The sequence below is a fragment of the Sinocyclocheilus anshuiensis genome, unplaced genomic scaffold (assembly GCF_001515605.1).
Source record: "Sinocyclocheilus anshuiensis isolate Anshui unplaced genomic scaffold, SAMN03320099.WGS_v1.1 scaffold2321, whole genome shotgun sequence".
Lineage (NCBI taxonomy): Eukaryota > Metazoa > Chordata > Actinopteri > Cypriniformes > Cyprinidae > Sinocyclocheilus > Sinocyclocheilus anshuiensis.
Genome location: NW_015551128.1, coordinates 115666 through 129012, shown reverse-complemented (window position 1 = coordinate 129012; position 13347 = coordinate 115666). Strand labels below are relative to the sequence as shown.

Sequence of the window (13347 nt, the reverse complement as noted above, 5' to 3'; positions counted from 1 at the left end):
AGTAATTTACAACAGCTTCGAACGCGGCTCAGCCAATCAGAATCAAGGACCGGAACTATCCGTTTTATAAAAGATAAATAGATCACAGGTTTATAAAATATTGTTAGAAATGTTTGTATTTTTTAAGGTCCTAAAAGCAAGAGATGAAAACTAAGAGGGAACACCTTTTATTATATAAAGTCTTATAACAAATTTGAAAACTCTTGCAAAACAAAAAAAATAATTAAATCCCTCTGTTTCTTCACCTCTTCTTGAAGCCATATTTTTTCTCTCATAGAAAAGGTCAGTCTTCGAGCTGCCAAGGTTCACGATCTTGGGGCAGCCATCCCTCTGTGTAACAATGAAACAGACAGTTCTTTAGAAACGTAATAAAAAACATGCATGTAAACACACAATAATTACACTTGATATTTTATTCATATGAGATTAAACAGCAATCCAAGGACAGAGGAAAAATCCCTGATACTGGGCAATATAGACTTAGCATCAGCCAGTCAAACAATACTTAAGCAGAGCCAAATTTTTTACTCATTTTACTCACGTCTTTCTCCTGGATGGTGCACTTTTTGCAGTAGTAGGCATCAGATACTCCAGGACCTCCACAAATGACACAGCGCCCTTGGTAAGACCCATAGTTGCATTCGTCACAAATACGAACTAGTGTACAAGGCCTGACGTAAGAGTCACAGATAACGCATCTACCATCACCTAAAAACAAAAGAAACAGATATGTTTTGACTTGTTAATGATGTAGGTGGCACAAGTCCTCTGAGCAAGGCTACTGACAAGGCAAAGCACTTGCTTCCTCTTTTGTAAGTCACTTTGGATAAAAGTGTCTGCTAAATGGATAAATGTAATGTAAATTAGTTAAAGAGCAGTAACATCCTGATCACACAGAACTGTGGCTTCTACCATTGTGACATATATTAATCACTTAACAGCCTTGGAGTTCTGTCTTAAAATTTTTATGTTACCATTAACAATCAATGTCTCTATATATGTAAAAAAATAAATATTATGCACATAAAAGAGTGATTAATTTTCCTTTAATCAAACATCTGTAAAGTGAACAGATATGAAAAATGATTTAATATTAGACAAGTAATAATTGTTTGAAATAAATGTTTTAACTGTAACATTGGTAAAGCATCAAAATAACATAATAAAATCCAAAACTTACATTTTTCACACTGTCTTCCAATGGCTGCAAAAAATAGGAAAGATGAAATAAGATTCAACACAATTTACACTTGATCAAACTGAATCAATGCCAAATACAGCTGTAAGCAGCAATTTTGGGGCTAAGCACTAAAGGCAAAACAAATATAACAAGTACAGTGTGTACAGTACATACAGCAACCTACAAGCACAAGAAATTACAAGGAATCAATAGACACCAAGATCAAGATTTTCTGACAAACATTTCAAAAGTTATATCCGTTATTTGGATCTCATGACCTGTAGATGGCATTGTTCCCAAATTTGGCTCAGATCATGGTGCTGATTAACTACCAAGTTTTGTTTAGATAAAGTACTGCTGAGATATAACTTCTAATCTAATTTTGGGTCAACATGGTTAAATTCACATGATCATAACTTGAACAAAAAGAAGTATAAAAATTCTGTAAAATTTTGGACAAAATTGTGCAAGATTTGCAGGAGTAGCAAATCTTTTGAAAATGATAAATGATAAATCATTCAAATCAGCATAATGATAGAATGTAATAACACAGAGAAAAAAAAATTCTGGACAATGTTTTCAAAGTGTTTTTGAAAAAAAAAAAAAAAAATTGTCAGGTACTTTCAGGACATGTTCTCAGTGAATCTCATTATCCAAATTTTGTGCTGATATGTCCAGTTGTTTAAAATATATTTTAAAGCTGGTAGTCCAATCCCATAAAAATCTTTATCCACAGATTCTGCATGAATCAATCAAGGAATCCGTAGACATAAATCTAAGTTCTGCCGATACACAGCCTCTTATCCAAAGTTTGCATCATCATAACTTTTGATGATCAATATCAAAATTATGTGCAGTCATTTCTGTGCTCTGTCCAGTGATCATCTGTTCCAATTTTGGTAATAACTGGACAATTTTTGAAGGAGGCATGCTGATTATTTAATGGGCGGAGTCTTAGATTTGGATTGTGATCACCATGAGGAAAGTAATTTGGTGAACTAGTGAACTTCTTTTATCTAGGAAAAAAAGTGTCCAAAAGTTATATCCAATTGAAAAGTGAGTTTTTGGATTTGTGGTGGCACTGTCATTGGTCAGATTACTAATCAGGACTACCTGTATCAGTGTACCAATTTTATTCATTTTCATGTATGGTTTATAGGGCTGCCATAGACTGCCAGTGGGGAGGAAGAATAATAAGAAAACCAATAGATACAATAGAAGCTACAGCACCTTCAGTGCTTGGCCCCCTATAGCAAAACAGCAGAAGGTAAAAAATAGATAATGACAACACTGCCTTCTAATTACAGAGGACACTGTAAACAAAAGACCAAACGTGTTTCCATCTGTTGCTATAAAACTTCACCAGGTTTTTCTCAGAGCAAATCTGTTTAAGCCGTTAACTGGTAACTAATGAGGACTATACATTTGTTTGTTAAACAAATGTATCAAATAGGTATTGAACTTAGATCTAGATTTAGAGTTTAATACATAATAGGTAGAAAGTCTTACCAACTCCAGCCTGTTTCCTGCAAAAAATCAAATTTGGGTGATGTTTTGCCATTATGAAAGAACGAATGCAGCCAGTTAGTGAGACACTGGGCAAATTCCAAACAAACATTCCAGTCATAAAGAAGTCATGCACGTCATAAAGAAGACTTTTGTAACATAATTGGCAAAGGGAGCAGTCAAAGGCAACGTAATTTTCACAGATGTTATTACATAGGCCTAAATACAACTATTAGCCTAGTAGAAACTCATTCATACTGTTTGCGATAAATGTACTTTTTGCAACATATAAAATGACATTTTCTATTTCATTTTGAATTGATTTTAAAATGGGTATGAAAAAAACCTTATAACAAAAAACTTTTAAAACCTTATGACAATTAACTTTTATTTTCAAAACCCACTTTTTTTTGCTGAAAAGCAAAACTATATTCTTTTAATTATTTTGGCAAAGTTTTATATTCACAAAACATGACAACATAAAACAATACATTTATAAAAAAGAATAGAAACTATAAAGCTTTTCAAGTTCATGTAACTAACCAAATGTTACATAGGCCCAGTACTTTGTATTTTCTTTACGTTTTTTTTTAATTATATATTTTTTTATTTTTACATATGTGCATTTTGTATTTAGTTGATATTCTTCTTTATTTCACGTATTTGTGACCCTGGACCACAAAACCAGTCGAACTTAATTTTAATTACTTAATTTTTGATTAGTAATATGCATTGCTAAGAACTTCATTTGGACAACTTTAAAGGCAATTTTCTCAATAGGCCTATTTTGATTTTTTTGCACCCTCAGATTCCACCCTTCAGATTTTCCAATAGCTGTATCTCGGCCAAATATGGTCCTATCCTAACAAACCATACATCAATGGAAAGCTTATTTAATCAGCTTTCAGATGATGCATAAATCTCAATTTTAAAAAATTGACCCTTATAACTGGTTTAATGGGCCTGGGTCTTCTTCTTCTTTTGTGGTGTTTATTGGCGGTTGGCAACCTAACTGACTGGTGCATTACCGCCACCGACTGGAATAAAGTATGGATCTGGATTTTGCTTGTAGGACAAAATAAACCATAAAAACCAATCAAAACAAATAAATAAACCAGAAATTAAAACAAAACAAAGGAATAAAATAAATTAAAAAAAACAATCAAAAAGACTATATTGTTTTATACGACTCGATTTAACCAAATTATGGTGACAAAAAGTACCAGTGACATGATACCGGCCTATAATCCCGTTTTGGTTTTGGGTTTTCTTCTTCTTTAGATTGGTTGCTGACAACCAATTTTAAAGGTGCGTTATCGCCACATACCAGACTGGAGTGTGGAGCAGTATATGACAAACAAGGGAACTAATTATATTCTTTCCATCAATCCTGTATTTTTTAGGTAAATCATGAGATGTTTGACCACATTCCAAGTACTTCCTTCTAAAAGCTTCTGAACATTAACATTTACAATGTCTTTCTTTAGCATTTGAAACATTTCCCTTCTTTCCTCCTCATATTTCCTACATTCCAATAACACATGTAGCACTGATTCCGTTACCTACCTTACAATTTTCACACAAACCTGTTGGATGTTTATATGGGCCTGGGTCTTCTTCTTGTACGATTTAATAGCGGTTGCCAAGCCAACTTATGGTGTATTACCGCCACCAACTGGACTGGATGGGCCTGGGTCACATTTTGAACAATGCTTTAGGTATGACCTCCGAACTTTCTTCTTCTGATGTTTTGGATTGAAGGCTGCGCAGCATTTTACTGCCACCTACTGGACGCAGTACAACATGACCATAAGTGACAAATGTGCCTTGTATTAACTGTTTGCGGTAGACGATAAAAATAAATAAATAAATAGATAAATAAAAATAAATAAATACCCCCCCCCAATGCAAGTATATTTGAGACCAAATGTGTTAACTACGATTAACAAATGCTTTAGAAGTATTTTGAATTTATGTTTAACGTTATATTTTTAATCATTTTAAATAGATGTATATTGTATAAAGATTATGTTGCCTGCTATTGTATTGCTTTTATGGTTATGTTAAACAAACAAGTTGGCACATAAATAGAAATTTAGAAATGTTCGTGTAATTTTAGACAAGGTCCTAAAAAGCAAGAGATGAACACCTGGACAATATATTACTAGAACTGACCACTAATGTTATTTTCCCTGTCTGTTGACATATTTTGTGTTAAAAAATACTGAGGAAAAAACTATGAACATCTTAAATTGCTGGTCTTTTAAAACTAGACACAATTAGATCCAAATATTTCAACATCCTTCCAAGACAATGAGTTAGTTTACCCGTACGTCATCTTTCAGCGTCACATCTTTGTCAGTGAACAAAATGGCAACCTACTGCTTAACCGTCGCCCGGCTTCAGGTACATCTAAACTTACATTTTATATTGCCAACACGCATTGTTTGCATTTGCTAATTCGTTAATTAAGGCCTTTCATAGCTGTGCTTGAGAGACTGAAGTGCACAGATTGAGTGAACTGATTGTTTTCGTGCTGAATCTGCACACGAAGTGTTCACAGGTCATTGTGGCCAAGGATATCATAGCAGACGCGTTTGCGCCGCTGCGTATAATCTTTATTTCCAGCTGTATAATACAGGACAGCCAAAGCACGAAACCAGAAATACTTAGAGCAGTTTTATCGATTCAGCTATTGTGGATTTTTCGTGTCTGGCTGTTTGGTTTTAGTCGCAAGGTGAACACAAGGTTAAAACAGCGCAGGCGATGTAACGTTAGATTAACAACACCGCTGCTTACACGACAACGCGGTATATAAAAAAAAATGTTAATGTTTTAGCTATATCGCGTTATTATATGTATTTCAGAATTATCGTATTAGCTTCACACCTGAGATTTGATCATATTGAGCAAAGTGAGCCGCTGTGATTTCACATTATGAATTACACTTGTAATCCATATTGATGTCTTTTTTATATATATGAGCTTATAAAACATATGTAGGCAGTACGAACAATTCAGGAGATAACCTTGATGCTGTCATGGTTTTATTATAAGGCATCACAGGAATGACAATTTCTTGGTCAGGATTGACTACATGCGTTTAATTGCTGTGTATATCAACTCAAATGTATTTAAAGAACTCTGATAATATACAGTGCTCTCACTGTCACATGGAAACTGAAAATATTAGGGAATTTTACAACTCATTTCCAGTCACCTGAAGACAACTCCCCAAAAGTCATAAACTGCTTTCTAGAAAATATAGATTATACTATTTATGCTGTGCTCAAAAGTATTTAATCCAATGTAATTTTCTCATTGAGAGAGCAAGGTCTATTTTAAGGTATTGGGACCCTGTTTATAATAGTTGTTTACTATGTGATTTCTCAGTTTGTGTTCCAAGTTCTTTGTGTAATGATTCCCTGTTTGTTTATTTCAGCTCGCTCTGGGTCAGGGAGCCCGACGCTTTCATGTGGCGGCAGCTCTCAACGCAAAGGCTAAGGTGGCCATGAGCCACTTTGAGCCAAACTCTTACATCAACTATGACAAGCTTCGCTCAAATATTGACATTGTGCGCAAAAGGTCAGATAGCATTACAGTATTTTACACTCGATGTTATTTGCTTCTGCCCTCCTTATCTAGGGGGACTCAGTTGCTATTTGTTTTATTCTTACAGACAAAATATACTCTTAACTTTTTTCTGGCGCTTGGTTAGTTTTTAAAAATGTAAGTCTTGTGTGTTTTTCCCAAGTGTTTACTTGTGAAATTGCATCCTCCAGACTCAACCGGCCACTCACTCTGTCAGAAAAGATTGTCTATGGCCATCTGGATGACCCGGCTGGACAGGAAATCGCTCGAGGACGCACATACTTGCGCCTGCGACCCGATCGAGTTGCTATGCAGGATGCAACAGCACAGATGGCCATGCTGCAGTTCATCAGCAGTGGACTCCCAAAAGTGGCAGTGCCGTCCACCATCCACTGTGACCATCTTATCGAGGCCCAGATCGGAGGAGCCCAGGATCTACAGACGGCAAAGGTGAACATAACACTCCAAAGAGAAAGGAAAACTTGAAATCGCATCATATGACCCCTTTAAAAAAACGACCTATCTAAAGTTAGGCAATTTAAAGTGTTTATAGGTTGTATCTTCTTTTCCAGGTCATCGGTGTGAAATTGACAGGCACATTAACTGGTTGGACCTCACCAAAGGATGTCATCCTTAAAGTGGCTGGTATTTTGACTGTGAAGGGTGGCACTGGTGCCATTGTGGAGTACCACGGCCCTGGTGTGGACTCTATCTCCTGCACAGGTGAAAACTGGCTTAAGCAATATTTAGAATGGTTTAAATGATAATGTCATCATATCATTCAATACATCATCATTCATATCAGCATCATGAAACCTAGGGATGCACCGATACTGGTATCAGTATCAGGCCCGATACTGCGCTCCTGTACTCGTACTCATACTCGTAAAAATGCAACGATACCAAAAGCCGATACCACACACCGTGTGAATAGAGCTGTGTCCAGAAAAAGAAACACCGACAACAGAGAGTAGAATGGAGTTATTAGAGATTAAGGATGTCTATGAAGTACATGTAAGTAATTAATATAATGTTAAACATTCAGTATCCATATATAGCGGATGTGCGCGAGCTGATAAGCAGAGCGTGCTGAGTGGATTGAGCGTGCGGAGGCACAGATGCGTGAGCTTGTCGAGTGAATATCTCACAGACATCACTGGAAAGTTTGTAGTTTGGTCGGATATGTCAAAAGCAAGTAAGTAAAACAATGCACAAGTTACTAAAGTTATTTGACGGTAAGGAGAGAGCGCGAGAGTGAGCGCGCACTTCTGTTACATGATATTGATTGCTGTTCGCACCATTAGCGAATGCATTTGGATTAAAACTAAATCGCAAATATATCCTAAAAATTATAGGGGCATTCACTATAAACAACATTTATTTTAAACGTCAAGCATACACAACTTTATTTAAAGCAAAAGTGAAACTAGCAGACTGCGTGAAATGCGCTAGGCTATAAGTGTCTCTCATTCTGTACAAACGTGTGCGCTGCGCATGATTAGCTTGCTTTAAAGGCCAAATATTTCGTTTTTTACTCGTACGTGGGGGTCCGAGTACAGTGCGCGTGACGCAAATTACATCACCAACATAGTATGTGCATACTCATATAATATATAACGAGTGGTTCCCTGCATTATTTTAGGAAAACGTCTTGTGATTACAGTATTGAGCTGCTGCAATGGAGCAGCTCTAATGCGCCATTAAAATGAACAGTGAAAGTAACAAAAGCTTTCACGATACATTTTAACAGGTATAATTAAGTGTGGAAATAACTGAAGGAAATATCTTTTTGCTAAATTAAGCCATCTAACATGATTCATGTTATTATTATTATTATTATTATTATTATTTTGTTTCTGTACCCAATATTTTTTAAAAATTACAAATGCTGTGAAAATACAGGTATCGATATCGGCGAGTACCAAAAATTAAAGTATCGGTATCGGTATCGGACTCGTTCTGAAGAAAGTGGTATCAGTGCTTCCCTAATAAAACCCATTGATGTAAACAAATTGTGATTAATTAAATAAGTTAGTTAAGTATCACACCTGTAGCTGCTACTACAATGACTATTTTGAGCTATTTTGCGATTGAACTTTCCTTCTTTATTTTGGTCAATGCTAGCAGTACTTGAACTACCAACTGTAGTAGACTAAAAGTCTACATCCATAATGAAAGGTCTAAATACATAATTACAGTGTACCAGGGCGTGCAATGATAAATTTAGCTTTAGTTATGGTATTCAAAGAAGGTCATAATGAATGAGAAGTTTTCAGACATTATTGTCCAGATGGAATTAGATTTCTCAGAGGATGGTAGTTAGCTGACAGTACATAATTTGCTTCGTAAGTTTTAGTGAGAAAAAACAGCCATGTTGAATACAGATGGGATTAAAAATCACTTCTAAATCTGTGAAACACTTGTGCAAAGTCCAGTTGAACTGTTTATAGTTATAGTGTGACTGTATATAGTGTATAGTTGACTTTCAAATTGCTGTTCTTTTAATGCTACACTGTTGTTAGGGATGTCAGTTTCAGTCAAAACACATTTCACCCAACAGGACTTGAAAAAGTTGACAGGTTTGGATATTTAATCTGCTTAATATCTCTTGGCATTGCCACTTCTCTCATCTCATGTGTCTTAGATAATGCAAACATAGCAATCGTCATTCACGTGAACAACTCACCTGCCTCCAATTTTGGGCTCTATTAACTGTCATCATGTGGAAAATCGAGGCTAAAATTTTGTGTGTGAGTGGCATGTGTTATGTCAATCATTGTAAAAACTGAAAATTCTTTTGGTTTTTCTAATCAGGAATGGCCACCATCTGTAATATGGGCGCTGAAATTGGAGCTACCACTTCTGTATTCCCTTTCAACCACCGTATGAAGACATACTTGGAGAAGACAGGTCGTGGAGGTAAGCGGCAGTGATAGACTCCCATCATTGGACAATTTTTAGCTCATGCTGAAAAACGTTTGGCCTCTCACTTCATTTATCCCTTACAGAAATCGCTGCTTTAGCAAATGAGAACCAAGATCTGCTGGTACCTGACTCGGGTTGTCATTACGACCAGATAATTGAAATTAATCTAAGTGAGGTAAGAGCAGGTCAATTAGGGTAAGCAAGCTGAATGTATCTTACAGTTACAATAAAGTGTTAATGATTAATACACTCCCTTACAGCTGAAGCCTCACATCAATGGCCCATTTACTCCTGACCTGGCTCACCCTGTTTCAGACATCGGCTCCGTTGCTGAGAAGAATGGCTGGCCCCTGGATGTTAAAGTTGGTCAGTAATTTAGCATCCACTTAATTTTAATGGTCATATATAGACTTTTTATGGTCATTATTCATTTAAACAGCTCCCTTTCATAAACACTCTCTCTCTACCTGAACATTACAGGTCTGATTGGAAGCTGCACCAACTCCAGTTATGAGGACATGGGCAGAGCTGCCTCCTTGGCCAAACAAGCACTTGACAAAGGACTCAAATGCAAAGCCCAGTTCACAGTCACCCCTGGGTCCGAGCAGATTCGTGCCACAATCGAGCGAGATGGCTATGTGAGTCTGAGTTGGAGAGCCCTGGAATTGTATTATTCAAGGTTCAGTGTTTAGGTCCAAATGTCTTGATTGTTCTGCATTGAATAATTGAATGTGTTTCTTTATCTGCAGGCTAAAGTGTTGAGGGATGTTGGTGGGGTTGTCCTGGCGAATGCCTGTGGACCCTGCATCGGTCAGTGGGACAGGTAAAGTATTTGTCATTGTAGATGGTTTTTGTAAGGTCTTAATTCAACATTGCAGATTTTCTTTAATGTTTTTGAAAAGTATTTTTAATGCTCGCCAAGGCTGCATTTATTTTATTAAAAAAAAAATACATTTGTATTTTTTAAAAATAAAAACAGTTATATTGTGAAATTATTACAATTTAAAATAACCCTTTATTCATGTGGTTGCAAAGCTGTATTTTCAGCATCATTACTCAAGTCTTCAGTATTACCCTGATCCTTCAGAAATCATTCTAATATGCTGATATGGTGCTTGAAAAACATTTCCTATTATGATCATTGATAGTGTGTTGATTATATTTCTGTGGGAACTGTAATGCTTTAATTTCTTTAAATATTAGAAAATTCAAAAGAACAGCATTTATTTAAAATTGAATTGAACATCTGTGCTGTCTCTTTTATCCATCAAGAATATGTTGAATTTATCAAAATTATACATTTTTCAAAATTTACTGACCCCAAAGTTTTTGTAATGTGTAAGGAAACGTACAGTCAGAATTGTATTGAAATGTACAACTGACATTTTTCCAGTCAATAAATGGTTAATTGGGTATGAAATTGATTTGTGTGAAGAGAAAAAGGGTGCAGAGTCATACAAGAGACATGAAACTAGCAGAATCATAGGCCTGGGACAACGGTCGTACAGTTTTATACAAAAATATTTGACCTCAATTCCATGATTGACCAATCAGGATCAAATTATTCAAAGAACTGTGTAATAAAGCCATATCATAAACCAATTAAATCTTTCTTGCAGACGTGACGTTAAGAAGGGAGAAAAGAACACCATTGTTACATCATTCAACAGAAACTTTACAGCCAGAAACGATGCTAACCCTGCCACTCATGCTTTTGTCACTTCCCCAGAGGTACTTTGACCTGTTTTTAAATGTGCCACACTCTGAATGTTTTTCCAAAACCCTTTCCTTTTTGCAATCTTGCAAATTGATTTTTCATATAAATTTTTGCCTTGTAGATCGTCACAGCCCTTGCCATCGCAGGCACACTGAAGTTCAACCCTGAGATTGACTTCCTCACAGCCCCCAACGGAGAGAAGTTTAAACTGGTGCCGCCCACAGGAGATGAGCTTCCTGCCCGTGACTTTGACCCAGGTCAGGACACCTACCAGCACCCACCAGCTGATGGGTTAGGCCTGAAAGTGGATGTCAACCCTCAGAGCAACCGACTGCAGCTGCTTGAGCCCTTCGACAAATGGAATGGAAACAACCTTGAGGACCTCCGAGTGCTCATCAAGGTAGGTTTTAGTCATAGATGTTTGAAATTTGGGATTTCAATATAACTCTGAATAATGTAACTCTATTTGTCAGGTGAAAGGAAAGTGCACCACCGACCACATCAGCGCTGCCGGACCTTGGCTGAAGTTCCGTGGCCACCTTGATAACATTTCCAATAACCTGCTCATTGGTGCCGTTAATATTGAGAATGATGCCGTCAATAAAATTCGCAACCTTCTGACTGGAGAGTTTGGTGGTGTTCCTGATGTTGCCCGCCATTACAAAGTAAGAGCTGTTTTAGCGCTCCTTCTATTCTTTGTTTTTGTGCACCATATCATAGGGCTGCATGATAAATCGCAATCACAATTAGGCAAAAGCTGCGATAGTCATGCGCATCTTGTCAATGAAGCACGGTTCTGTGATCAGTAGTGAATCTCTCGCGCTCTCGCGCGGAAACTCCAAATACCCCCGAAGAAGAAATCAGGAAATCCCTATAGCAGCAGCTGAATAAACAGAAGATTTAACTGCTTTCATTGATTCAACGTGACTAATAAACACACGACTACGACAATATATGGTTTATCTGAGTTCTTATAATAATTATTATAATTTTCATTATAATAAAGTATATAATAATGAAATACTAATCGACATAGCCTTTATCACTGCTTAGAATACTATGAAATATGTTGCATGCTTTATTCTATGTAAGAAACCACATCATCTCACAGAAGGATTTATTTCAAACACTCGACTGACGTTATGAAGTGAGTTTGGAGTTAAAACATGTTATTAAATGTGGTATTTTCACGTGCTGTCAAATGGAGCAGCATTTACTACACAGAGCCGTAGTTCACTGAGAAGCTCTGTGTAGAAAATGATGCTCCATCTGAAAGCATGGGATGGAGATTTACTACTGATTACAGAACCGGCTTTACTGACAAGATGCGCATAATAATCGCATTCGGTTAATCGTGCAGCTCTACCGTATCATGATTTGTTCTGCCTACTGTAAGCATTTATATTCTTAACGGTTTCTGAATGTCCTGTAATATCCCACTTGCAGAAGCACAATGTTTCATGGGTAGTTGTGGGAGATGAGAACTATGGTGAGGGTTCCAGCAGAGAGCACGCTGCTCTGGAGCCCAGACATTTAGGAGGGAGGGCCATTATTGTGAAGAGCTTTGCTAGAATCCATGGTGAGTGTGAAATATTCCTCCCCCTTGAAGCTAAGCGTCATTTAGCAATTGATTTGAATTCTTCTGTCTGGTCTGTCAACAGAAACTAACTTGAAGAAACAGGGCCTGCTGCCCCTCACCTTCTCCAACCCTGCTGATTACGACAAAATCTGCCCAGATGATAAAATCTCCATTGTAGGGCTTAAGAGCCTTGCCCCTGGAAAGGTAAGAATGATTCTGTTAATGGGGTGCGAAACATAATGCAGTGAAATACAATGAAGATTGAGAGATGTGCAAATAAATGTTTCTCAAAAGCCTGATTTCACAGCAAAAAATACTTTGATCTAAATGTGGATATTTTTCAAAATTATTCTAAAAGGCCTTTTACTTGCTAAAATAGTATAAACTATATATGCCCCCTGTTGTGTGATTGACCGTGTACTAGAGATTTTTCAAAGTTTTGATCATATTGATATTTTAGAGGCCTTAGAAATAAATTTTTCACATGTTCATGGTCACGAGTTTATGTTTGTTAATGGTCACATGACATGAAAGTAAACAAATTAAATTACTTTAAAAATTAAAGTAATAAAAGAACACTTACTTAAAGGGGTCCTATTATGCTCTTTTACAATGTCTTGAATTTGTTTTGGGGGTGTACTAGAACATGCTGTCATGCTTGGTGGTTCGAAAAACGCATTATTTTTTACGTTATTTACATTATTACAATACCTTTCTCCCCATTCTGGCACAAACGGCTCGATTAGTTCCGGGTTTGATGAAGGCTTGCCTTCCGAAAAACGAAATGTGATGTGATTGGTTAGCTGTCCCAGTGCGTTGTGATTGGCGAACAGCTTAGACGGTGTTTCA

General features: G+C 36.7%; 1 protein-coding gene and 1 pseudogene across 1 annotated transcript in view; one reads left to right on the top strand and one right to left on the bottom strand.

Annotated features, from left to right (window-relative positions):
- Positions 1–241: 241 nt before the first annotated feature.
- Positions 242–2777, bottom strand: LOC107663182 (PHD finger-like domain-containing protein 5A; annotated as a pseudogene).
- Positions 2778–5019: 2242 nt separating this feature from the next.
- Positions 5020–13347, top strand: part of LOC107663183 (aconitate hydratase, mitochondrial-like) — a 10222-nt gene continuing 1894 nt past the window's right edge. The window contains exons 1-14 of the mRNA XM_016453356.1: positions 5020–5092; positions 6129–6271; positions 6469–6646; positions 6850–7000; positions 9092–9196; positions 9286–9377; positions 9463–9568; positions 9683–9840; positions 9952–10025; positions 10822–10933; positions 11041–11319; positions 11393–11584; positions 12366–12498; positions 12581–12702. Of these exons, the coding sequence (XP_016308842.1) occupies positions 5057–5092; positions 6129–6271; positions 6469–6646; positions 6850–7000; positions 9092–9196; positions 9286–9377; positions 9463–9568; positions 9683–9840; positions 9952–10025; positions 10822–10933; positions 11041–11319; positions 11393–11584; positions 12366–12498; positions 12581–12702 (1881 nt within the window). The 5' untranslated portion in view covers positions 5020–5056. The remainder of the gene's footprint in view (positions 5093–6128; positions 6272–6468; positions 6647–6849; positions 7001–9091; positions 9197–9285; positions 9378–9462; positions 9569–9682; positions 9841–9951; positions 10026–10821; positions 10934–11040; positions 11320–11392; positions 11585–12365; positions 12499–12580; positions 12703–13347) is intronic.